The 25,338-nt window shown below is 41.8% G+C and overlaps 2 protein-coding genes, 1 long non-coding RNA gene and 1 other non-coding gene across 33 annotated transcripts in view; 1 reads left to right on the forward strand and 3 right to left on the reverse strand.

Annotated features, from left to right (window-relative positions):
• Window positions 1–1,192: 1,192 nt before the first annotated feature.
• Window positions 1,193–4,911, reverse strand: Hax1 (HCLS1 associated protein X-1). The gene is made up of 7 exons (XM_051198995.1): window positions 4,704–4,911; window positions 3,905–4,164; window positions 3,559–3,746; window positions 1,972–2,023; window positions 1,737–1,843; window positions 1,566–1,656; window positions 1,193–1,453 (listed from the first exon to the last, which is right to left on the reverse strand). Exons 1-7 carry the CDS (start codon window positions 4,754–4,756, stop codon window positions 1,368–1,370), a joined length of 837 nt encoding a protein of 278 aa, XP_051054952.1. The 5' UTR covers window positions 4,757–4,911; the 3' UTR covers window positions 1,193–1,367.
• Window positions 4,912–4,919: 8 nt separating this feature from the next.
• LOC127232758 (uncharacterized) lies at window positions 4,920–12,810 on the forward strand. 2 transcript variants are annotated; one of them, XR_007835428.1, is made up of 4 exons: window positions 4,920–4,989; window positions 6,388–6,500; window positions 7,279–7,411; window positions 12,675–12,810. It is a non-coding gene; the product is annotated as an uncharacterized LOC127232758 (long non-coding RNA). The 2 variants fall into 2 exon arrangements; XR_007835427.1 differs by having other exon boundaries at window positions 4,946–5,033.
• Window positions 6,347–25,338, reverse strand: part of Ubap2l (ubiquitin associated protein 2 like) — a 54,434-nt gene continuing 35,442 nt past the window's right edge. For 7 of the 29 annotated variants that reach the window (XM_051198966.1, XM_051198974.1, XM_051198977.1 and 4 more), the window contains 13 exons: window positions 24,830–24,884; window positions 23,014–23,188; window positions 22,616–22,688; window positions 21,004–21,199; window positions 20,832–20,920; window positions 18,355–18,408; window positions 16,232–16,313; window positions 15,574–15,791; window positions 14,748–14,853; window positions 9,793–9,860; window positions 8,454–8,651; window positions 7,988–8,038; window positions 6,623–7,157 (listed from right to left, as the gene is read on the reverse strand). In XM_051198966.1, coding sequence (XP_051054923.1) covers window positions 7,062–7,157; window positions 7,988–8,038; window positions 8,454–8,651; window positions 9,793–9,860; window positions 14,748–14,853; window positions 15,574–15,791; window positions 16,232–16,313; window positions 18,355–18,408; window positions 20,832–20,920; window positions 21,004–21,199; window positions 22,616–22,688; window positions 23,014–23,188; window positions 24,830–24,884 — 1,461 coding nt within the window. In that variant the 3' untranslated portion in view covers window positions 6,623–7,061. Of the gene's footprint in view, window positions 6,469–6,622; window positions 7,158–7,987; window positions 8,039–8,453; window positions 8,652–9,792; window positions 9,861–12,721; window positions 13,119–13,889; window positions 13,998–14,747; window positions 14,854–15,573; window positions 15,792–16,231; window positions 16,314–18,354; window positions 18,409–20,831; window positions 20,921–21,003; window positions 21,200–22,615; window positions 22,689–23,013; window positions 23,189–24,829; window positions 24,885–25,338 lie in introns of those variants that run through there. The other 22 variants (XM_051198982.1, XM_051198975.1, XM_051198980.1 and 19 more) reach the window with 9 other exon arrangements.
• LOC127233166 (small nucleolar RNA SNORA58) lies at window positions 16,391–16,525 on the reverse strand. The gene has a single exon (XR_007835467.1). It is a non-coding gene; the product is annotated as a small nucleolar RNA SNORA58 (small nucleolar RNA).

Raw genomic sequence — 25,338 nt, forward strand, 5'->3', positions numbered from 1 at the left:
TTTAAAAAACAATGAACACTAACCAAAGAGTTTAATACCCAAAGATAACTTTGGTTATAGTAAGAAAAACAGAAAGCTTTACCAACCAAAAAAATATGAGAACAATAACAAAAAAAAAAAAAAAAAAAAAAAAAAAAAAAAAAAAAGATTTTGTTTGTACCAGGGTTTCTCTGCATAATCCTGGCAGTCCTGGAGCTCACTCTGTAGCCCATACTGGCTTCAGAGGTCTGATGGGACTATAGGCAGGCACTACCATCTCTCCTAACCCTTAATAGATTTTTTTTTAAAAAAAAAAACTACTATTTTCTTGTCCTTGACTGTTATACCTTTTGTTTTGTTATGGTTTTTTGAGACAGTTTCTCAATGTAGCCCTGACTGTCCTGGGATGATAGAGTTCTAGGATGGCTGGGCTATAGTTCATAGTCAGACCCTATTTCAAAAACAATTTAAAAAGAAAAGAAAAACTTAGACTTAACTAAAACGATCTTTTAAAAAAAATACCTATTTTTTGCTAGTTATATTTTTCTAATATTAATTAAAACAAATAATTACATGGAAATAAAGATAAAGAAATAATAAATTACATAATAAAGAAATAAAAAGGCTTTGATCCCAGCACTCAGGAGGCAGAAGATCTCGAGTTCAAAGCCAACCTGGTCTACACAGGGAACTCCAGGACAACCAGAAACAACATAGTGAGACGCTGTCTTGCAAAAGCCTATTTGCCCATGGAATGCAAGTTATCTCATGAATTATCCAGTCAGTAGTCTTATACTTAGGAAAGCAGTTATCTTACTTTCATAAAATACCTTTTGGCAATCTGAAATATGTTTTTCTAGAAATGTAACTGGAATTATCTCTAGTCATTTCCTTAGTAAGAATATAATTTTCTTCTTGTGTCTAATTGTCGTTTATTACATCTTGTTTTGGAAATGGAAAAAATACTTTAAAAATAATAATGAAGGGCTGGAGAAACACCTTAGTGGGTAAAACTATCTGCTGTCAAGCCTGAGAACTTGAATGGGAAGTACACTGTGGAGAGAACTGACCCCTACATGCTGTCCTGACCTCTACATGTGCATACCACCCCTGGTGTACACACACAATATAAAGCTATAAGCCAACATCATTTTGAAAGCCCTGGATAGGTATGGAAAGCAGAAGAACCTTGACAAAAATCAAGACCAAGACCTTTAGCATAAATAAAGGCTTTATTGATCAGTTTGACGAATGATAGACTGGCATAAACTCAATTAATTGTTTCACACACTCAAGACCCTTAGGATGACACAAAAAGCTAAGCTTATTGGCAATGGGCAACAGGAAGGGAGTGGAAACGACTTGAAGGTTTCTGAAGGTTTACAAAGCTACCGGGATCGAAACCAACGTCCTAGAAGCAAATCCAGGAGGGAAAAGGGGTCATCCAGAGCTGAAGATCTTTCCGAGACTGGATCTAAGGAAGAAAGTCAAACACTGACAACTGAACAAGACAGGGAAATATCAATAGGTAGGCATATCCGTCTCCAAGGAGGCAGAGGTGGCTCTCTGAGTTACTCCTGACTCACCATTTCTGGAACTTTCATGTGCTTCCTGATGGGTCACTGTGGTCTCTCTCCGTCCCTCACTGTCCACCACAGTGCGGTGCTCCTCCACTACCTGCAAGGAGAAGTTTTCTTACACAAGCCCCTCTTTCCAGAGCATTCTCTGGCCAGTTTAACTCTTCTCTCTTAACTTACCCCGTCTGGCTTAGTGATCTTGGTCACAGAGATGCTCTTGAAGTAGGGTTTGGGTTGGGGTTGAAGAAGTGGACCGAGACCTTCCTGGGAAACCTGGGAGTCAAGATCTGGAATGGCAGAGAGAAAAAAGCCAGAAGAGAGTGGAAGGAAGAAAATAGGACAAGTGTGTGAGGAAGAAACTTCTGAGAGAACTTTAGAGAATGACATGGTAAATGTGCCCTCCCTCTACACTCACCATTGTCCTCTCTGGCTCTAGAATGGGGAGTCACAGGCCATATATCATCCAACTGTAGAAGAAGCCACACATAGTTGGTAAAAAGACACCTTCCAATCTGAAACATGTAGGGTCAGAGACCCCAGACTCCTCCTCCTAAGTTCCAAAGCCCTGAAATACTTCCATTTGGGCAGCTTATGTTCAGACCTTCTGTAGACTCATATGGACTTCTACCAAATAGGCTTCCTAAAATACTTTCCTTCATCTTCAATATTGGTTTTTTCAAGACAGGGTTTCTCACCCTGGAACTCACTCTATAAACCAGGCTGGCCTCAAACTGACAGAGACCTGCTTACCTCTGCCTCCCTAGTGCTAGGATTGAAGGTGTATACCACCATGCCCTGCTCAAGATCCTTTCTTCCTTTTTTTTTTTTTCTTTTTTTTTTTTTTTTCTTTTTTCTTGGTGTGTGTGTGTTTGAGGCAGAATTTTTCTATGTAGACTAGGTTGGCCTTTAGCTCACAGAAATAAGCTTGCTTCTGCCTCAGGAGTGCTGGGATTAAAGGTGGGCAACACCTTGCCCAGCCCCAAGGCCCCTTTTTTGTTTGTTTTTTTGAGACAGGGTTTCTCTGTGTTGTTATGAGTAGTTTTTTCTGCTGGTCTGTTCCCTCTGTCGCCTTGCCAGCCCCAAATAACATGCAGAGACGCCATATTAGTTTCTTATCGGCTGGTTCTGTCTTTAATATTAACCCATTTCTATTAATCTAAGTATTTCCTCATGGTCATATCTTACCAAAGAGAGGGGCTGGCGTCTTAGAACTACTTCCTCTCTCCTGTCTCCTAGTCCCATCTATCTTGCTTTCCTATTGGCCAACAGTGCTTTATTCATTAACCCATAAGAGAAAAATATATATAGAATGACATCTCCCATTACTGTGTAGACCAGGCTGGCTTCAACTCACAGAGATCTGCCTGCCTCTGCCTCCCAAGTGCTGGGACTAAAGTTGTGCGCTGCTGCCACCGCCACCACCGCCGCCGCCGCCGCCGCCGCCGCCGCCGCCGCCGCCACCACCACCGGCCCTCAAGATCCTTTCTTAATCAAAAATTGAAACTAGCTGGGCGGTGGTGGCACATGCCTTTAATCCCAGCAGTCGGGATGCAGAGACAGGCAGATCTCTGAGTCTGAGGACATCTGAGGTCTACAGAGCTAGTTCTAGGACAGGCACAAAAGCCACAGAGGAACCCTGTCTCAAAAAAGAAAAAAGAAGTAGATTATTCCCATTTCCCTTTTGTACTCTATGCTCCTGTACTGCATGAGGTCACATGTGGCACAAAGACATGAAAGCTGGCAAAACACTCCCTCATAAAAAAGGAAATAAATAAACCTTAGGCTAGGTGTGCTGCCACATTTTATCCCTGAAGCAGAGACAGGCAGATCTCTAAATCCGAGGCCAGTCTGGTCTACATAGTGGATTCCAAGTCTCAAAACAAAAAGTCCAACAAGGAAAATCTAGACAACTGCACTAATTACAGGAGCTAGAATTCCAACTCAACTCTAAGAAATTCCAGGAAGGATTCTAGTCACTGCACTTTGGGTGCAGAGTACTCACCCGATGGAAAGGTCCTTGAGACCTCCAATCTGGAGCTGATTTGGAGGCTTCAGGTCTTGCAGGACTTTCCAAGACCCCCTCAAAGATCCTGGGTTGGTGGCTGTCTGGGTACTTAAGCATTGAGTCCCGCAATGTCTGCCCTTCCCGCAGTCTCTCACTAGGTGTTTCTGACTCAGGACCTGGAAGTTCTGTAAAAAGTTGGCAGGTTATACTGATATAGGGAAGGGCTTGAGACACATTAAATCTTTTTGAAATCAGCTTTTGCATACTATCCATCCCCAACTAATCTGCAAGGTCCATATTTCGTCCACTAACCCAATATTCTCCCTCAGGGAAATTTACATACCAGGAGAGTGGGAAGGCAATGTCCAGGCCCCCATTTCGCTGAAGATGCTATTGAAATCTCGTACTAGATCATCAAAGCCAAAGTTGTCGTGGAATCGCATCCCTCCTTCTGGGCTGAAGCTGAAACCGAATTCCTCCGGAGGCTGAAAACCATCAAACCTATAGCTCCCTCGGCCCCATGTGCCTCTGTCTTCCTCCTCTTCGTCGTCATCATCATCGTCATCATCTCGAGTCATCCCTCCAAAAAAGGGATCTCTGTGGCTGAGGGTGGAGGCAGATAAGCCACCAAGATTTCAGCACTGTCTAAGCAATAAAATCAACCCAAGGCCAGTAAAATGGGACAAAAGGCAGGGGTCTAAGCAGCTGAAGAAAACTGGAGGGCTGACTTCCAAGCCAAAACAAAGCTCCTGGCTCTATTAGGATTTTGTATTGTTTCTAATTAGAGCCCACAACCTCCCGACACCTTCCAACGCCTCCCCTGCCTTTTCTTCAGTGTCTCACTGCCCACTCCTAATTGCCCCGTTAAGGTCCTGCTCACTTGTTCATTGTCCTCTTCCCCAGACCCCCATTGTCTCTCCGCCCAGGTCCCTGTTGCATCACCCCACTCTGGAGAAAGGTACTGTTTCTCTCTTCACACAGCTTTGGTTACTGTGGCGGGGTGAGCACTCAAAGTTGAGATTCCTATCCTCTCAGCAGGAGTTGAAGGGGGCGGGGGAGAAAGCTTTCCAAAAATACGGTGAAGGGATCAAGCGTCCCCAAAGAACACAGCTTCCTCATGTTCAGCACAGAACTACGCTCACCTCCGAGGTCCACGAAAGCCGAAAAAGCCCCGGAAAAGGTCAAAGAAGCTCATTCCCGTAGATGCCCTAGAAACTTTAAACTTCTGCAGGACATGAGGACCAGTGGACCTTCAGCTTGTGCTACCCTGTCAGATATAGCCAGGGTTCAGCATTCGCTGCCGGAAAGCAAGTGTGCAGCGCGGCATTGTCGTAAAAAGGCTGTAACCCGGAGGAGGAAGGAAGAGGCGGGGTTGACGGCGCTCCTCGGACGCGAAGCTTATAAGCTACCTTTCAGTTTTGAGTGAGGGTAGGCTTCCAGAATCCTAGTGTCCAAGATCACACCCCTTCTAGGTGATTCTCTTTCCCGCCCATTTGCCAGTCCCCAACGGGTGTTTCCGTTACTCTCTGGATGGTTCCAAGTAAGCCGCCAGAGGGAGCGGCCTATCCCGAGCCCTGCCTCGACCCGGGCTCAGAAAAAGCCCCCACTCTTTGTGTTTGTTTCTAGACAGATGTGACGTCCCACACACTACAGGTTGAGTAGTGTTTTACTAAGCTCCTTACAGGGCGGATTCCTTACTGCTGAATAAAGACAGAAGATGCTAGGAGTCTCCTCAGCTATTAGGGAGTTAGTTCTGGCCATAAAAATTCTTTTAAACGTGTTTATTCGACACACGGTTTGTGCAGCCAAGGCTGTCCTGGAACTCTATAGACCAGGCATGTCTCAAACACAGAGATCTGCCTCTGCGACCGTTGTTGCCACCACACCTAGCTGCTCTTTTAAACTTTTAAAACAACTACTACCAACAAGGTAAGATTTATACTAGGCAGGGAAGAGAAACTACAGAAACGTCCTGGAAAGGAACAAAGACGGTGTAGTTACGAGATTCGGTAGTGTAGGCCTTTAATCTCTACGCTCCAGAGGCAGAGACTGATGGACCTGTATGAGGCCAGTCTACACAATGAGTTCCATGCCAGCATGAGCTACTTGAGACCTTGACACACCCTCCCCACCCAAGCCATACTTGCAGTTTGGGAAGTCTGAAGCCGAATTTCTTGAATCCTTGGCAATACGGTAAGTCTCAGGCTCTTCAAAAGAAAAACAAAATTCCCTTCCCAAGCAATTTAGGTTGAAAACTTTTTTTTTTTTTTTTTAACCACAACACGCCTCACCCCAGGTCTTGCTTAACATTATCCACCCCTTTCCCAGAAATCGGGCATTTCTAAGGCCACATAAAGTAGGCAAGGCAGGGTATGGTGTTGAGAACCTTTAACATCCGCACCCAAGAGGCAGAGGCAGGCAGACCTCTGAATTTATGACCAGCTTGGTCTCCATACCAAGTTACAGGCCACCCAGGGTCATAAAATAAGACTGTCTCAAAAACAAAACTCAGACAACAAAAACTACTGTAGGGTACTTCTATAAAGGGAAATGTTCTTGAGCTTTAGTTCTGCCAGCCAACAGTTAGCTTCAGACTTCAAAAATCCCTTAAATCGTGCTTATATTCCCAGTTCTTTTTCTTTTAACTATCTGTACTCCTTCCCCCTTCACTTCCCGAAACGATGTAGATTAGGCAGTTTCTAGAAGAAATGTTTTGTAGTGGTTCTTTCCAGTCAGGGGTTGTGAAAGGGAATCCCCTTAAGGGCAAAATATTAGCACATTAAGGTGAGAGTTCTTAAAGGGCAAAGATTTCACTTTATTCCACAGCCTTCGAGCCTGCTAGAAGAGGCCCAGTTGGTACGGTAATACTTATTCACCAAGCTGGTCATCGACGAGAGTGAGGATATCCTAGACGGAGCAAGAATGGGCAGAGGCTGAAGGTAGAGGTTTGGTTTTTTTTTCACCTTTTTTTTTTTTTTACATATATATATGTATATATATATACAAGACACAATCCATTAAATTTGAGGACACAGTACAAAAAAAAAACCACTTCAACTAATTCATATGACAATGCTGTTCATATTTATGACGCCATTTTTTTGTGTGTGTTGTTTGGTTTTCCTAATAATAAAGGAGGAGACTTAGGGCTGTCGGGCTGATATATATTTGGGGGTGGGGTTCACCTCCCCACCTCACCCATACACCACCAGGGTGAACAGGAAGAAGTGAAGGAAAGGCAGGGCCCACAGCAAAGTTTCATAATCTTGAATGCAAAGAGGAAAAGGGGGCAGGGAGAAAATACAAATCCTATAATACATACAACAGGGTGGGATGGTATAGGAATGGGACAGACATGAAGCTGAGGTGTGGGATGGGCCGCTGGGGGTGTGGAGCAGCGGAATCGCCCCACATTCTTTTCTCTCTTTGATGCTGTTTCCATAGTTTCCAGGCTGAGAAGCCCTCTCAGAAGATGGGACCGGGAGAAGAGGGTCAGGGCCTCAGTTGGCCCCCCAGCTGTAGCTGTTGTAGGCAGACTTGTTGGTCTGGGGCTTCTGCGGGATGGAGCTGGTCTGGCTACGTTGCCCGCTGCCCGTCTGCAGGGGAATGGGAGGGTTATGGGGGAGGAAAAAGGTGTCTAGTTAGTGGGACCAATCTGTAACATCTTCAAGTGGAAATGTGTAAAATAGTTAATGCTCTCTCATTTCCTTTACTTAGAATCTACTATGAAGTTTACTTTTCAAGCACAGAAAATTCAGTCTACATAGCCTCTTTTACAAGGCAGCATTTTTTTTTAACCTTAAAATAGAGAAAAATGAAAAGTGGACAAGAAAACTTTGGATATAAGATGGTGAGTTGATTCTATTCCTGTTCAGTTGTCTTCCCCACTACCCACTGCCCTGATCTTAAAGAAAAAAAAAGAAGAAGGAAAAAAGGCAACTATGAGGATTCTGGCCTTTTTGAAGTGAGTGATCACAAGATGTTTACATTCTCACTCACCTCAGAGAATGCCTCAATATGGAAAGCTATCTTTGAGAGCAAGTAGCCCAGCCACCTATGTTGCAGCTCTTAAGTGGTCTCATTTTTACCACCCTTCAGATCCACCCACCACCACATATTAATTAATGTGAAACCAATTCAAACAAAGTAGGAAAGATCTGAGGCATCAGGCTCCAGATGCTTCCCCAAGAATCTTTTCCATTGTGGTAACCAAGTGTTCAGAGTAGGGGAAGGGTAGAAAGATAAAGAGGGTGTTGAAGGGGGAAGGAAGAGACAGGATGGGGAGGCCAGAGAGTTTAGCATAGTGTTTCTGTTTGTGTATCCCGATTTGTGATTGGGTAGGCTTCTCAAGTTATATGAGGCTGTGGAGGTAAAATGGGGACTAAAAAGAAGTTGGTTTAAGCATATTATCATTCAGTTTCATTACCTGCTCCTCCTGCTGGCGCTGGCAACAGAGAATCATCTGCAAATATGGTAGCTGAGGCAGAACCAGGATATATGGAAAATAAAGGGACAAACTTTTGACAATAGAACTCCACTGTTAGAAGGGAAAGCTATAATGTCAGGGAAGGGAGAAGGCTGGGAGAGGTTAAAAGGGAAGGTGTGACCCAGGTCTGACAGGATGAGGACAACTGTGCCACGGGAGGTGAGGAGAAAGGTACCAAAGGAACTGGGCAAAAGGGTTTCAATCTGGCCCATTCTCTCATGTTTCCTTTGCCAACTGCTCATGTTATGTGCGCTTGTGTCTGTATGTGCTGTGTGACCCTGGCTGGCACTGGTGAGGGCTGGGTGAAGGTGGTGGGAAGGAAGGTTAAGAAAAGGAAAAGGGAAGGCAGTTTTAAGGGATAGGAAGGAAGAGGAAGGGAAAGGAGAGAGGGGGGAAGGGCTATTACCTGGCCATCCTGCTGCAGGTGATGGTGAAGGATCTGAGAATGTGGCTGCTGATGGGGGGTCAGAATATGCATAAAGGGGGCAGGTGGGTAGGCAGCAGCTGTGGCTGGATTGATGGGCCCTCCACTTCCTAGGGCTGAAGGCAAGTTGAAGGAGGCAGCAGGAGTACCGGAATGGAACCCTTGTTTCTCAAAGGACTGCTATCCCAGGAAAACAGGAGGAAAGAGTAAAAGGATCATCAGAAGATCTTAGGACTCTCTGAGCCCAAATACCCCTATCCTCAGAAAGCAGCATGATCAGAAACAATGTCACACATCTCAAGTCAAACATTCAAAAGTCTTAGTTCCTAGCTCTGCCTTTTCACAGCTCCATAATCCTAGGCAAATTAACCACTCAGCCTCAGTTTTCCTCATAAATTAAAGAGTAAGGCTGGTGGTGGTGCACGCCTTTAATCCCAGCACTCAGGAGGTAGAAGCAGGAGGATCTCTGTCAGTTTGAGGTAAGCCTGGTTTACAAAGGGAGTTCCAGGACAGTCAAGATTACATAACTAAACCCTGTCTCAAAAGACCAAACTAAACTAAACCAAAACAAAAAGATACTGCTGACTTCTTGTTAAAAGCATCAAGCAGGAAGATGACTGTCAAAGGACCCCATAAAAATCTTATTTGGTCAAGCATGATGGTACACACTTTTAATCCCAATCACTTGGGAAGCAGGTAGATTCTCTGAAATTTGAGACTAGCCTAGTCTACAAAGTGAGTTCCAGTTCAGCCAGGAATACATAATGAAACGCTTCCTCAAAATAAATAAAATAAAAAATTGTATATTTCATGTGACTACAGGGAAATTTGCTCACTAGTCTGGGCATTCCTGCCTCTGTTGTTTCAGAACAAATGAATAAACAAAATGAGATATTTTGTGTTTGGGAGGTGCTAGGACATAAAAATGACAACAGACATACCTATAGATAACTCAGTAACAAATAGCTCACTTCATTTCCACTCTTGGTTATAGACTTACAAGAAATGAAACTAATTAGTTTCCATTTCCATATTTAGTCTCTTGCAAAGTTATGAAAATGGAAGTAAGTGGGTAGGTCAAGGGGCCAAGACCATTGCAAACGACATCACCATACAATTTATGACACTTGACCTTCCTATGACATTTCTCATTTTCTCCTCCCCCCCCCCCCAGAGGGCAAAATTTAGAGTCCTAGAGAAACTGAAGCCTAGAAGAGACAAATCACTTAGAAAAGGTAGCATTGGTCTAATGCCTCCCAAGGGCTGTTCTAACTCCACCTCCATATCCATCTTTCTACTTCCATCCAGATCAGGCACCTACCTGGGTTTTGGAGTACACAGAACCCGAGATATCTGGCACGCCCGTGTTACTGGAGGTGACTGATACACCTAGGGGAGGAGGAAACAGAGAGGATTAGCTGTCTGTTATCAGCCTAGTCTCTGTTCCTAGGTTGTGATGTCTGCAGCCTTTCTAGCTATGGCACTGCAAAGGAATTTTGGTATGTTTTCTTCCACCTTTAAGTCAATTCTGTTGTCAGAATTCATGGCATGAATGCTACCTAAGAGTTCTTTTGCCCTTTCTGTATAGAACTTCTTTTTGAGGGAGCAAGACGATATGAACAAAGTCTCAGTAGCATGATTTCAAAGCAGGATATTATACATTTACTGTCCACTGTGAAGCAGTCTACCCAAACTCCACGAAGTTATGCCTTTTAAGATGTGGGTAATCTGGCTCTTTCGGTTCTACAAGACACTTTGGGGCTCAAAATGCTTAACACCACACTGTTAAGTATTAGAAACAGTCCAATGGAGTCCCCAGAGTGCTTAACTCTCAGAGCCTCTGTTCACTTATCCTCACTTCTCTGATGGAAGGGATTCTAGTCTTATATCTTTGTGACTTAAAGGACTAACACAAGATGAATTTCTAGCTTTATAATTTTAGTGGGGGATAGGGAGGACATAGTAAAGGGTAGTCTTTCAACCTACATGGAACACAAAAGCAATGTCCACAAAATAAGTTAACCCATACCTAACTTGTTTCTTGTTGAAAAGTTCCCTACCACCAGTTTTAGCCTGTAGTAGTATAATCCATTTGTTCTCAAACTAAAATAAACATACGACATTCTTTCTTCCTGAAGGTATTGGTCAATAAATCGGAAGACAAGAAAAGCCATGAGATAATCTAGCGTCTCACTAGAGATTTTAAATAAAAATGTGAAAAATAATTTAATTAGGAATTTAATTCACAATTTATGAAAAAAAAGACATTATTAGTTCCTGTAAAGATAAAAAGGAGACCAGAAAAACTACATGCCTATACTTTTAGATTCTTGCCTCCAGAGGTACATTATTCTTTTATTTCAGGAACATACCGATGGAACTTTGTTTTGCCTTTTTTTTTTTTTTAAAGAATATACTGATAAAAATCACAAGGAATCCTCCATTCACTCACAATTCAACAGCAGTCTCCATACCAATTCTAGAACTCAAATTCACCTAACCAATGACTAAAACAAAGGCAGGCTTTAGGAGTTAAGTTCACAATCTTCCAATAGAATTGGTTGGTTTTCTTTAAGGGGTAAAGATTTAAACAGTGATTAAGTGCTTTTCTAGCCAGCACAAGGACCAGGGTTTGAGCTCTAGCACCAAGGGGGGGGGGGGAAATTAACTGTTAAACCCTACCACATCCCAAGCCCAGAGAGTGCCCTTCGAAAGGAACAAATGCAATTCTAAGGGAGAAAAAGCTGAATCACAGAAACAAAACAAGAAAAAAAACTACTGTCCCATCTCCAAAGTCTTAACTGCATACTTGGAAGGCAGAGTAAACAAAGGGAATACATCAAACTCTTCTGGAGGCAGCAGAGATTTTCCTTTTTTCTCTTTTTAGATTCCAGATGCCTATCTGACAGAACAATGAGTAACAGGCACAACTTTAAGTTCAGTTATGGTTAAAAGGCCTAAAGGTAGTGAGGTCTGATGAGGAAGGGAGATGAACCAGTACACAGAATTATTTTCAAGAAAAAAACCAAAGAGACAATGAGTTATCTTTAATAGGTAAGTGTGTATAGCTTACTTGGTTACCTTCTACAAAGAGAAGTTACAGTATTTACACCGGGTGGGAGAAATTACTAACTGGATCCAAGCTGAGTGGTAAGGAGAAACTTAGTTCTAGCAAGATCCTACCTGATTCTTACATTAGTTCAGGTTTTAATTATATAGAAGATAGAACAAGAAGTGGAAGAAAAAAGAATCCCATATAGTAGTTATAATAGCTTCTATGTAAGTATTAGAAAACCTAAAAAATAGCAAGACTTTGGTTCTCTTCTTTTCACTATTCCAGAGATCCTTATACTAAAGTTTTGCTCTCTTGCCCATCACATATGTCCTGCCTACCCCAACTTCCCAACAGTGATACAAATCATTACAAAACAATGTAGGTGGTAGGTAGACCAAACAAGAACCCATTTCCCTTACTTAGCATGACAGCAGCTTGGAAAATTGGTTAGATTCTATAGAACCAGAGTGGTAGGAACTATACAAGGAAAGCTGAATATCTGGTTTCCAATTAAGCAAGGGTGGTGGGCCAATTGTTTAAATTTATGATATACACCAGTGGCTGATGGTGTTCTGGTTAGTGAGTGCATGGAAATTTTCCACCAGGAGTCTGACCAAACATCTCTCACATATCTTTGGCTACATTCACAAGTAAAAAATTACTAATAATTCACCATCTCTGAGAAGCCATCAAAAGACCATGAACAATGTTCCAGGCTAGCAGTTTCCACAAAGCCCCAGTCACCAACTAAGTGATTACTAATGACCTGATCAGATATTCATCAGCCAGTCAGACTTTGAGAACCGGATGTAGAAATTAAGCCTTGGATAATACTTCCCTAACAACAGCTTTGAACACCATCTCTTTCACCTTTCACCATGATGTGACACTAACTTCTTGCCCTTTCCCCTGAGCCCATGTCAGAGGCAAGGGGATGATCTACATGAAAAAGTAAAGACATAAAAGCATGGGAAATCAGTTTTGTTGTTTTTGTTTATTTATAACTTTACCAACCAATCAATTGGCTGGAAACAGGCTGTTTTACCTCCCCCAACTTAAAAACAACTATACTGAAACACTAACAGCTCTTTGGCTATATTGGGGGATTGACTGAAAAGACCACCCTCCACCCTTTATCCACAATACAGCATTGGCTCCTAGTGTCCAGAAAGACATGCACGGAAAGAACGCAGAGTTAGCTAAAGAAATACCACAGTTTATTGAAGACTACAAATATTTTTGTTACAAGTTGGAACTACATGCCTTCCAGAAATCAAAAGCAACAGCAGGTGTGTGCATTGATGCTTCGGAGGTGCTGCACCGCTCGAACGAAATGGGTAAGACAGGGTCAGACACATGGGGGAGAGGGTAGGGGAGGGGCAAGTTCAAAAGCCCAGAAGGTATCCACCAACTCATTTCCCCAAGCTACGCAGGCCATGGCCTCAGCTCAGCAGGCTCTCCTCAGTGGTCTGGTTTCTGAAACAAGACTTCAGTGCAAATTTATATACACACACAAAATACAGCCCCCAGGCTTGGGCCAAATTAGCTTTCAGCCGTCCAGAAATGCTTGTAAGGGGGTGGATATTTTCTTCCTAAAAGGAATCAAATACATAAAAATAAATGAATTTAGAGGTTGATGAGGAACAGAATGAAAAGAGCCCTCTGTTAGGGGTTGGGAACTGGGGATTCTCAAAAAGCTGCTATTGCAGATTTCTGAAATCTTAAAGTAGGTAAGAAGCTAAGTTTCAAAATCAGATTCCAACTCTCATCAATCACATAGCCTTTAAAATATTTGTAACTGGACCACAAATAATTAAATCTAATAGTAAATTTGGGGAATGAAACCAGTCCAAATAAAAGTTTCTATTTCTCTACTCAAAGATTAGGCTAGGCCTTATACAATGAAAGTAGTATGGGTATTAAATTTCAAAGGTTCCTCAAGATTTTTAAAATGTATATCATGACCCAGTCTTAAAGGTCACAGTTCAAACCTCCATCTGTGTATTAATAACTAAACCTATTTCTTGTCTTCTGAACTCAGTCCTCCAATTACTGAAAAGTTTGGTTATTTACCCATCCAGAGCCCACAGAAGTGTGAACTTGTTGGTTCCTCTAAAGCCCATATAACTGTAATCAGGATGCAAGCTTTTAAAGATAACCCTCAAGTCCAACCCATTAGCAACAACAGCAATTACCTTCCCAGATTCAACTAAAATTCATAAAAAGAAAAAAAAAATTTACACAGAATTGTTCCCAGTTTTCTCCTGGACCAAGGTATAATGGCAAAGATTGCTACAAATTAGAGGCAAGCCTGAGCTACACAGAGAAACCTTGTTTCGAAAACAAGATGTGGTGGCGCACACCTTTAGTCCCAGCAGTCGGGAGGCAGAGGCAGACAAGTGACTGTGGATTCCAGGTCAACCTGGTCTACATATTGAATTCCAGGACAGATAGGGCTACAAAAAGAGACCCTGTTTCAAAAGGACAAAAACAAAAGAAACCAAAATTTAAAACCCTATTTAAAAAAAAAAAAAAAAAAAAAAAAAGGGAAAAGAAAAAAAAGAAACCTTGAAAAAATTTTCTCTTCATCGCCACCCTCCAAAAGTAAAGTATCAATGTTAGAGAAGCAAGGGTTAGGGGTTAGGCTAAATGTGTCCATAAAATCTCTACACTTCCTTCTCTGCCATTAGATATCTGGCAGATCTTTGCAAGACTAGCTATACAAATGAAGAAATCTAAGATTTCAAATCTCACTCTAATTGGTCATGTCTACTCATTTTTTTCTATATATTGTAGGTCTTCTAGCTAGGGAATTAAAAAAAGGGTAATCAAATAACAAAATTGTGCTACAAACAAACTTACGCCAAACCTATCTTATACAGTCTGTCAACTAGGAAAGTGGATCTTCTCTATCAGCATTTTTCCACTCTCAGGCCTCACTACCACTTTCCCTGACATTTGTGACATCTTTGGGCGCCTGCCCTATTTCTCACCAAAACTCAGATTAGCTAACACATGCTCTTTGAGCACTCCTACTGTGAATAGTGGATACATGCCCTAGTGCAAGCTCTTTGTTGGCACTGTTCTTAGACTCCTAAGGCAGCCAATAGCAATATGTGGAGAGTTAGCTTACCCTTGCTGACCCACTTTCAAATACCAAGTCTTTCTCTCATCCAGTAATATCCCACACAGATCATAAGCAAGTGCCAAAGGGAACTTACCAGTGTTGTATCCATGAGACCCATATCCACTTGGCTGTTGGAAAGGGGTAGCCGAGGCATTCACACTGACATTCACACCATGCTGCTTGGAAGAGGTAGGAGCCACCTGAAGAAACAGAATGAAACAGCATCAGACAGCATCTGTCTCACTTGTTCTACTCCAAAGACATTTATTTAGGCAGATTGCCATTCTAAGGTAGGCCTAGCCACAGACTGAAGAGTGAAACGGGATCATGACTGACTGTGGTTGAATGAGAAATGTCCTCCAAATGCTCCTGTACTTGAGTACTTACTTCCCCAGTTGCCACAGAACTTTAGAAGGTGGAGTCATACTGGAGAAAGAATAAGACTTGAGGGTCTGCAGCCCTATCCCACCTTCCTGTTCTCTCTACTTCCTACTCCTGGAACCCCACCATTATGGACTCTTCCCCTCAAACTGAAAGCCAAAAATTAACTATCATCTGTGAGCTGCTTTTATTCATGGTATTTTAAAGTAAAAGAAAAGTAACTAACATACTAATGTTTTCAGAACTGACCTGAGCAGTTGAGAGAAAGAGTGGTTTGTAGATTAAAAAAGAGACAATGGTAGCAGAGAAAGGAGGAAGCAGCATAGATATATCTGTAACAGTCCTTGTTTGATTAATTCTAAGGTCAGGTAATCCTTGTTCCAATTAAAATCTCATACTTTCTTTCCAGGCCAAAAATGGGCCAAAGGTACAAGTAGATCCTCATTTATTAATGAGTCATTTAGCCTTGAAAGCAGTAGGATAGTGTCCAGAATTGGGATCTGTCACAACAAGGAGACCATAGTCAGTCAGTTACTCACAGGGAATACAGCAGGCCCATACTGGAAGGTGCTGGGGAGGCCCGGGACCCCTGTGTAGTATGGCAGGCTGGTGTAACTGTAGCCAGGAGGCAGCGCCGGGTTCAGGAATGTCTGCTGCGTGGTGTGGTGAGTCTGCGTCTGGTTCTGTTGGGGTTGGGCCAAGGTTGTCGCTGGGGCTGGGGAGGAGGCATCCCCACGGCCAAACTTGGTGAGGTCACCTATGAAAAGAAGGGCTAGATGCATACTCTAATGTGTAAAGAGTCTCCCAAAATGAAACTTCCCAATGTTCCCCTGCCAACGTGTTTCCTTTAATTCCATCCCACTCTTCCTACACCTCAATTCTCCAAGGGCTTGAAGGACAATAGTTAAGAGAATACAATAATAAGTTATGCATAAACAAGAACCTAAAGACTAGCAAAGCAGTAAGATTGCCATTGTGCATAAGGTAAAGTGACACAGGGGAGTACAGCAGAACAGTTCAATCATACTTCCTGGGGAAGGTGGAGACTAGCCAAAACAAACAAACAAACAAACAAACAAACAAACAAACAAACCACACTTCTGCTAAAAACCTTAATTATGGAACCCTTTTTGCTAATTGAAGTTCTACCTCTAATTCCAACATATCTCCCTGTATTCAGCTCTATCCCAGTCCTACCAGAATAAGGGTTGCTGGCCAGGCTACCATCCCTCCCAGTAAGTGGAGTGGTGGGTGTGGGAAACGGGATACTGTAGTAATCCTAGAACAAAAATAAAAGAGCAGAGATTAAATTCCACACATTCCCCAGCATGAAAACAAGATGAAAGGAAGCAAGAGAAATGTTTGAGTACTGCGATTTACCTAGGTACTGATTAAACAGGTTAATGCTCACATGAACACCATTTAATCTTGCATATACTGCCCCCCCTGTCTGACCATGAATAGAGTCAGACAAGGTCTACGGATATGCTTATTGAAGTACACATCAATGTATAGAAGGACCAACAAGTTTTAATCTTATACAGATCCTCTAATTCCGGGGACAGGTTCTTCCTACTGAAGTGCTTAAGCTGAGTGTGGGGACAGAGAAATTGGCTTAGTAGATAAGAGTGCTTGTTACTTTGACTGCCAGCATCCACGTAAAAACCTATGGGTATGATCATGGGCATGCCTGTAACACTAGAATAGAGGTTATGTGGGTGAGTGGGAATGGAAAGCAGGATACATTCAATATCCTCCTATGTCACCTGCATGCACATATTTTCTTTAAAAGGTGGTGCATGGGAAGGGAAGCAGAGGCAGGTGTACCTTTAGAGTTTGAGACCAGCCTAGTCTACATAGTGAGTTCTAGGTCAGCCATGGCTATAGAACCCTGGCTACTAGACTGAATGCTGGGATTAAAGGCATGTGACAGCACATCCAGCCCTCTTATCTAAAAACATCAACAAAAGCTGCATGTGGTGGTGCTCCTCATAATTCCTGCATTTGAAGATTTGGGAGGCTGAAGCAGGACAATCACCAAGGCCAGACTGAACTACATAGTCTACACAAGTGAGATTCTGTCTCCACAAAAGATGGGTCTGTTGACACAGGCCTGAAATCTAACTACCTAGAGGCACAAGTCAAATCTCAGGTCTTCTTAAGTTCCAAAGGGAGTTCAACACCAGCCTAAGCTAATAGACTAAAGGCTCTGAAATACATTATTGCCAAAATAAGAGGCCTAGATCATTCCATTAGTTCCAATTACTCTTGTAAACTGTGCGGCTCAGACATTAAAAGCTTAAAGTACACCATTCTAAGGATTCTGGGAAACTTCTTAGTAAAGAAGATAAAAAGAGGTGAAACAAAGAAAACAGATTCTAGAGAAGAAAAGAGAAGGAAGGAAGGAAGCCAGCCAGCCAGGCAGGAAGGCATCGAGCCAGCCAAGGAAGTTGAGTGTGGTGGTAATTATCTTTGATTCCAGTACTCTGTATACACCGCTAGGATTATATAGAAAAACCCTGACTCAAAATACAAAACAGTCAGGAGTAGTGATACATGAGAATAGACCTAAATACTTAGGAAATTTAGGCAGGAGAATACAAGGTCCAGTAGTTTGGGGCGAGCCTGAAAAAACATGGCAAGATATGCCCCCATTATTAAAATGAAAGAGTAGGAATATAGTTAGCAGTACAGTACCTGCCTAGCATGGATAAAGTCTAGTGTTAATCCTAAGGGTCTCACACAGTTTAAAAATATAAGGCAGAACAGGAAATTAATGTTAATATCAAGTATGTTAACACTTTTATTAATCCATTTGAGTTGTAGCAATGTAGCATATATTTTAATTTAAATCAATTCCCAGTATCTATACACAAATATAAAGAATATGGGGGAGAAAAGAGACCAAGAAAAAGCTAGGCTTGTTGACAGTGATTAAACATCTGAGAATCCAACCATCAAATTTTTTGGCTTAAAAAAAAAAAAAAAGAAAGAAAAGAAAGGAGCTAATGGAGTTCAAGCTGGCCTTGAACTCACTATATAGGTAACATGCTTTGAACTCCTGGTCTTCCTGTCTCCACTTCTCACATGCTGGGATTATAAGCAAGACCTACAACTGATTTTAACATTAACTTTAATGATTTTGCTAGGCAGTGGTGGCACATACGCAGAGGCAGTCGGATCTCTGTGAGTTTCAGGCCAGTTTGGTATATGGAGAGAGTTCCAGGACAGCCAAGGCTACATAGTAAAACCCAATGCTGAAAATCAAACAAACAAAAAAACTTAATGTTATTTTCCAAATTTCAATCCCACATACTCACCAATGGAAATCTTGTCTGGAGCATCTGTAAATCATCATAACCATATACTTGTGGCTGCAAGACATTTAATAACATTAATAGGAACTAGTCATGATAACTCAAAATAACATTAATCCTCTAGAACATGACAAATTATTTCCTTCAGTTTCTTTTAAGAGTAAAGTAATAAAATACAAAGAGGTTAAATGATTCATGAAAGGTCTTGAAGCATCCCTTACTCTACATACTATAAATAAGGACTGTGCTAACATCAGGACCAGTAAGGAGAATGAGTATATTCAAATATATGAACAGCAGCCACTGTTGTAGACCTTAAAACCTGGACTGGAAATTTTCTCCTAGACGGACTCACATTTTATTGTTATTTTGCCATATTTCTAGGAAATGTTAAAAAGTATGCAATATAGGAAATAGAGGAATGGATCAACAGTTAAGAGCATTGGCTACTATTCCAGAAGATCAAGGTAACCACCCACTAGGTGGTTACACTCATCAGTAACTCCAGTTCCAGGAAACCCAATGCCTTTTTTCTGGCCTCCAGAAGAACCAAGTACACACATAACTTGCATATGCACGCGCGTGTGCGCGCGCACACACACACAAAGATATACATATACATATATACATATATATTCCTTAATATACAATGAGATGCTGGAGAGGTGACTCAGTAATTAAGAGCAAGTTATTGTTCTTGTAGAGGATGAGTTCAGTTCCCAGCACCAAAATTACTATGAGTAACTCTAGTTACAAGGGACCCAAGGCTCTCTTCTGACTTCCATAGGCATCTACCTTCAAATAATCTACATCCACAAATGCAAGCAAAACATTCATACACCTTTAAAGAAAATGTTTTAAAAATTATACAGTGCAGGAGCTGGAGAGGTGGCTCAGCAGTTAGGTGCACTGGCAGTTCATATATGATGAGATCTGATGCCCCTTTAAGTGATGCAGGCATACGTGCAAATAGAGCACGCATGTACATAAAATACATTAATTTGTTTTTCAAGATAGGGTTTCTCTGTGTAGCTTTGGAGCCTGTCCTGAAACTTGATCTGTAGACCAGGCTGGTTTCAAACTAAAAGATCTGCCTGTTTCTGCCTTCCGAGTGCTAGGATTAAAAGTTTGCATGCACCATCACCCCCTGGCCTGTTTATCTTCTTTTGCACAAACTATGATTTGTTTATGACTTGTCACATATTTCAGGCTGTCCAGTAATTCCTGATCGTCCTGCCTCAGCCTCCCAAGTGCTATGAGTGCCTATCAGAAACTGAAACAATACAGCTAATTGCCACATCTTTTTCAAATAATTGCCTCAGTGTTATATTTATATTATATAATCTTCATTAAGGTAGCTAAGTGGCTTTCTTTGTTTTGTTGTTTTGAGACAGGGTCAAACTGGGTAGCGCTGGCTGGCTAGAACTCAGAGATCCACTTGCCTCTGCCTCCACAGTGCTGGGCTTAAAATGCATGTGTCACCACACCTAGCCTAAGAATAGGTGTTTTTTGTTTTTGAGTTTTTAAATTTATTTTGGGATAGAGCCTCACTATGTAGCTCAGGCTGCTCTCGAACTAGCTCTGTAGACCAAGCTGGCCTTGAACTTGCAGAGATTCACCTGTCTCTGCTTCCCAAATGTAGGGATTAAAGGCGTACATCAACACACACAGCAAAAACATGTGTTTTTAAATAGAATTTTTATGAATTTTTCCATCTTCATGAGTATTGAATACCTGAGGGTGAAAGAAGATATACCAGATAAAAGACTACTATTGTCAGTCATTTATTTTCAGGTAGTTCTAGATTTGAGTTTTCAAAAGATTAAAGAAAGCAAAGATCCATAGAGGTAGAGAATCAATAGCATTATATGAAATAATATACTACACACTCTGGCCTTTGATGCTCAAGATCCAGAAATCTTATTTCATGCAAGCAAAGGGCCTTATTTAGTTTAGTCCTTCCTCTACAAAAACTATTATATTTGAAGGGGGGATCAGGGTAGGAATCTCAGAAGTTAATAGTACTGACTGTTTTCCCAAAGACTCAGGTTTGATTCCCATGCAGGTGCTTACAACTGTTTGTAACTTGAGTTCTACACGATCCAATGCTAGCCTCCACAGGCACCAGGCACAGTATGTTGTTACAGACACATGTAAATAAAAATCCCAGATACATAAAAGGAAACAAACCCTGTTACTTTGTTTGGCTAGTGTAATATAGCTAAGCAAGTAAGGTGCTTGCCACACAACCATGCAAACCTAACTTGACCCTGCATAATGGTCAAAAGGAGGGAACAAACTGATCCTAGCACATAGCAGGTGTACTCTCTCTCTCTCTCTCTCTCTCAAAACTTGTTTACCTATATGTGGGTACCATTCATTTATTCTGCTTTAATTATTGTCTTCCATCTGAAGCCAGAGATACAAAGAATAATCACATCATCCTTGATTTGTAGAGAAGATCCTTCAGTCCCACTTACCGGGTAGGCGTGTAACAGCCCTGGAGCCATAATATATGGATTAGGCAACAATGGCGGGACTCCAGGAGGAAGGTTGGGCGGAGCTTTTCCTAAAAGAGAAATATTCATGTTTTCACACAATTGATTACCCTCTCCATCCCAGAGGAAATGCTGCCCATGTATACAAAGCTACCTGAAGTTGTAGCAACTGAGCTTCGAGTTGAGGCTGTGACAGTAGAGTTGCTGCCCAGACTAAGGCCTAGACTACTGCCACTATTCAGACTGGAGGAAACACTGACCACTGGGGGAGGTGCAGAGACAGTGCTGGCCGTGGTAGAGAAAGTGCTGGAGGAAGAATGGAGATTCGCTTCACTTTCCACACTTGTGTGCTTCAAAGGGGAGCAGTGGAAGACAGAAGGAAACAACATTAGCAACATGTAGGAAAGATAAACAACCTATCTACAATCTGCTCATCAAATTTGCAATTAAAGCTGGGCAGTGATAGTGCAAGTCTTTATTCCCAGCACTCAGGAGGCAGAGGCAGGTGGATTTCTGTGAGTTGGAGGGCAGCATGATCTACAGTGCTATTTCCAGGACACCTAGGGCTGCTCAGAGAAGCCCTGTCTCAGGAAAAGAACAGAACAGAACAAAACAAACAGGACAATTAAAAAAGCCAACCCAGAGAACCAGGATTCCCTATGCTAAGGCAAAAAGAAATCTCTAGCTACATGTTTCTACCAATTGCCCACTGACCATCATCATCCTGATCAGAAAAAGAGTAAAGTAGGTGGAGACACAAATTCCATAGGGACAAACAACATCTGTTAGGGTAAAGCTTAGAATTAAAAGGTGTATCAGTTTTCTTTTCAATACTTTAGTTCACTAGTGTAACTTGTAAGACTTATTGATTCACTAGAAGACAGTACCAGCTTAAAACCAAAATTTTTAATATTGGAGACTCCTAAGAAAGCTTTAGCCCTCATACCTTTTCTTAGGCTACTGTAAACTAAACAATGTTCCCTAACTAATTTGAGCTTAATTCCACACAGAAAGAGTTACAACTGTAAAGCAATGACTTCTCATCTGACTACTACTTTGATAAAGATGTCCTGCTTCATAGACTTATATTTAGCATTTCCCAGGCTAAGAACCATTCTACCAGTTAAAAGGTATGATTTTTGCATTGTTTTATTACTGTTTTTATATGGGTCTTATGTATGTTAATGATGTATTTGTATTCTATCATTGAACTATACCTCCAAACCTTGGGGGGGGGGGACAGGGATTCCCCATGTATCCCTGACTCTCCTGGAACTCTCTCTGCAGACCAGGCTAGCCTTGAACACAGATATCTGCCTGCCTCTGCCTCCTGAGTACTGGGATTAAGGTGAATGACACCAATGGCTGTGAGTATACCTCCATTTTTAAAAAAGGTGTATGTTCTTCTGCACTTACCAGAGAACACAAAGCCCCTACCTACTTTTGGTTAAATAGAACAAGCTGAGACTTTCAGTTATGTTCTACAAGTGTAGAATTTCTGGATTCTTTTGGCTTCTCACTATTCTTTTACTTCTTTTCCTACAAGCCCAGTTAAATCATAAAAATCTCTAAAATTCCCTACTAGGTGAGCCAGATGTGTTAAATGAAAGCCTGTAATCTCAACACTAGGGAAGCAGAGTCAGGAGAAAGGGAAAACCAAACAGCCAAACAAAACCAATGAAAACTACGTAACTTCTCTTGGAACAATCTCAAGGTTAGCAATTTAAGTCCACAAACTACACTTTCTCTACAAGGGTCATACTTACTAAAAGAGTGGATGTTGAAGTACGCCCAGAAGATGTTGATGAAGAAAGGGTATTCTGTTGTGTAGATAACACACTATAATGGGGAAAAAGTTGCCATTAACATAATGCTATGGTTACTTGACCTGGAACATGAATTAAGAATCTCAGCAGCCCCAAAAAGCGGAATACAGGAGCAAGACTGAGAACATACTGACATGTACAATGGCCAATTTCAAGGGCTATGAACAATCATAGCAAGAGCAGATGCTAAAAGGAGAAAGTAAGTCTCCTTTGCTTTTACTTTCCACAAGAACAGGGCTAAGGTGGTCTCTGATAGGTAATGATTAAAAATAAGACAAGACAGCTAAGCACTGTTACTGAAACTCACAATCCCAACCTCAATTCTCAACCCAAATCACCTGCTGTGTTGTGTGGTGGTGGTGTTTGGAATCTCCTCACTGTGGCTTAAGCCACTTAAAGAGGATGAATGCTGATTGGCTGTCGTCAGTAAGGAAGCTGCAGGTACTGTTTCATTAAGAGAGGGGATACTAGAAGTGGAAGGTGAGTCAGATTTCACTGCAGAGCCTGTAGCACCTGGAAATGAGAAAACAGGGACTGTCTATGAGCAAAGAAAAGCTATAGTTCTCAACTACTCAAAAAAGGGAGGGGTTTTCAATGAGGACAATTCTTTTTGTTGTTGTTTTCGAGACAGGGTTTCTCTATGTTGCTTTGTAAATAAAGCTGGCCTCAAACTCTCAGAGTTTTTCCTGCCTCCGTGCTGGGATTAAAGTCGTGCCACCACTGCCCAACTCCACAACAACTCTTTTTAATTTCAGGCAGTTAACAACACAAACTTCATTTGCCCAGTGAAGGAAATCAATGAAATTATCATTTTTAAGGGAGAGAAGGAGAAAAAAGCTAACCAAAAACTCTGTGCTGAAGGGGATATTTCAGTGCCAGAGTGTTTGCTTTTATGATAAACTCGGCTCTGGGGTCCATTCCTAGCACCACATAAACCACTAGATGGCCTGAGTTTGATTCCGGATCCCAGTGGAGTATGAGAGCTGTTCTCTGGCATCCATGAGTGCTGTGATATGTGCATGCTTATACTCACAACATCCTCAAAAATTAAACTTGGATTTTTTTTTAAAATCAACTAAAACAGAGAACTCATTATGCATGGTGGCTCAGGCCTATAATCTAGCTCATGGCAGGCTAACACAGAAAAATCACCATAATATTGAGGTTACAGACTGAAAGTGTGTTTCAAAAACCCAAACATGGTGGCTGGAGAGATGGCTCAACAGTTAAAAGCAAAGGCTACTCTTCCAGAGGATCTGGGCTCAGTTCCCAGCACCCACATAGTATGTATATAACTCCAGTTCCAGGGAATCTGGGATCTTCACACAGACATAAATGCAGGCAAAACACATAAATACATAAAATACATAAAAAGTATTAAGCCATGTGGTGGTGGTGCACGTCTTTAATCCCAGCATTTGGGAAATAGAGGCAGGTGGATCTCTGTGAGTTCCAGGCCAGAAAAATAGGAAAAGAAACAAAGATATGGGGCTAGAGAGGTGGTTCAGAAGTTAAGAGCACTCAATTCTTACAGACAACCCAAATGGCATCTACAACCAATTTCAGGGAAATGTGATACCCTCTTTGACCTTCACAGGGAACAGGCACACACCTCGTACACAGTCACATAGGCAAGTATCTGCACACATTAAACAAAAACTCAAAATATCGAAAAGCTACGATCAATCCCAGCACTTATAAGGCTGAGGCAGAAGTATTAAAGGCCAGTTTGTATTACATCAAGATTCTTCATAAATTAAAGAAATAAATGGATACAGAAATAGCTCAGGGGTTAACAAGGACTGCTCTTCCTGAGGATTCAGGTTCAACTGCTAACACCCACATGGTAGCTTAAAACTGTCTGCAATGTCAGGCCCAGGGTATCCAAAAGTACACACATGGTATATATGTGCGTGCGCGCGCACTCTCTCTCTTTCTCTCTCTCTCTCTCTCTCTCACACACACACAAATCAGAGAGAGAGAGCTGAGCGCAGTGGCACATGTCTTTAATCCTAGCACTTAAGAGGGGAAATGGGTGGATCTCTTGTGAGTTAAGAGGCCAACAGGGCCCTGTCTTAAAAACAAACAAAAAACCCACATCAGCATTGAGGAAAATAACTAAAACCGAGAAGAAAAAGCCTGGATAACACTTACCTTCAACAGATTGCGTGGTCTGCAACTGCGTGGCCTGCACAGAACTGAAACCATTCTGGAGCAAGAAATGAGCAAGAACAAACTTGTAAAAGAGACATTACCAGTCAGTTTAATTTTGGTCAAATATATATTAGGGAAACTGCAAAGATAACTGAGTATCTGAGCTCAGTTCCCAGCGCACATGCTGGACAGCTTACAACCACCTGTTAACTCCAGTTCCTGGGGTTCCAATGCCTCTGGCTTCCTAGGGCACCACTATTGATGTGCACATAGCCACTCCCTCCACCCAGTAATTTAAAATAAAATGATCATTAAGACCTATCCTGATGGACAGGTACTCCACACCACCTTTGGTATATGCTACCCCTTTCACCATAGTAAGGTTGATTTACTAATATATATGCACCCTGAAGTCTAGCAATCAGATCTTCCATGAGAAAAGGACAGGTATTTGAGACAGTTTTTGCTATAACCAAAAAATCTTTATTGCAAAGAGAAATGTTCTGGCT

This window comes from Phodopus roborovskii, unplaced genomic scaffold, assembly GCF_943737965.1.
Source record: "Phodopus roborovskii unplaced genomic scaffold, PHOROB, whole genome shotgun sequence".
NCBI lineage: Eukaryota > Metazoa > Chordata > Mammalia > Rodentia > Cricetidae > Phodopus > Phodopus roborovskii.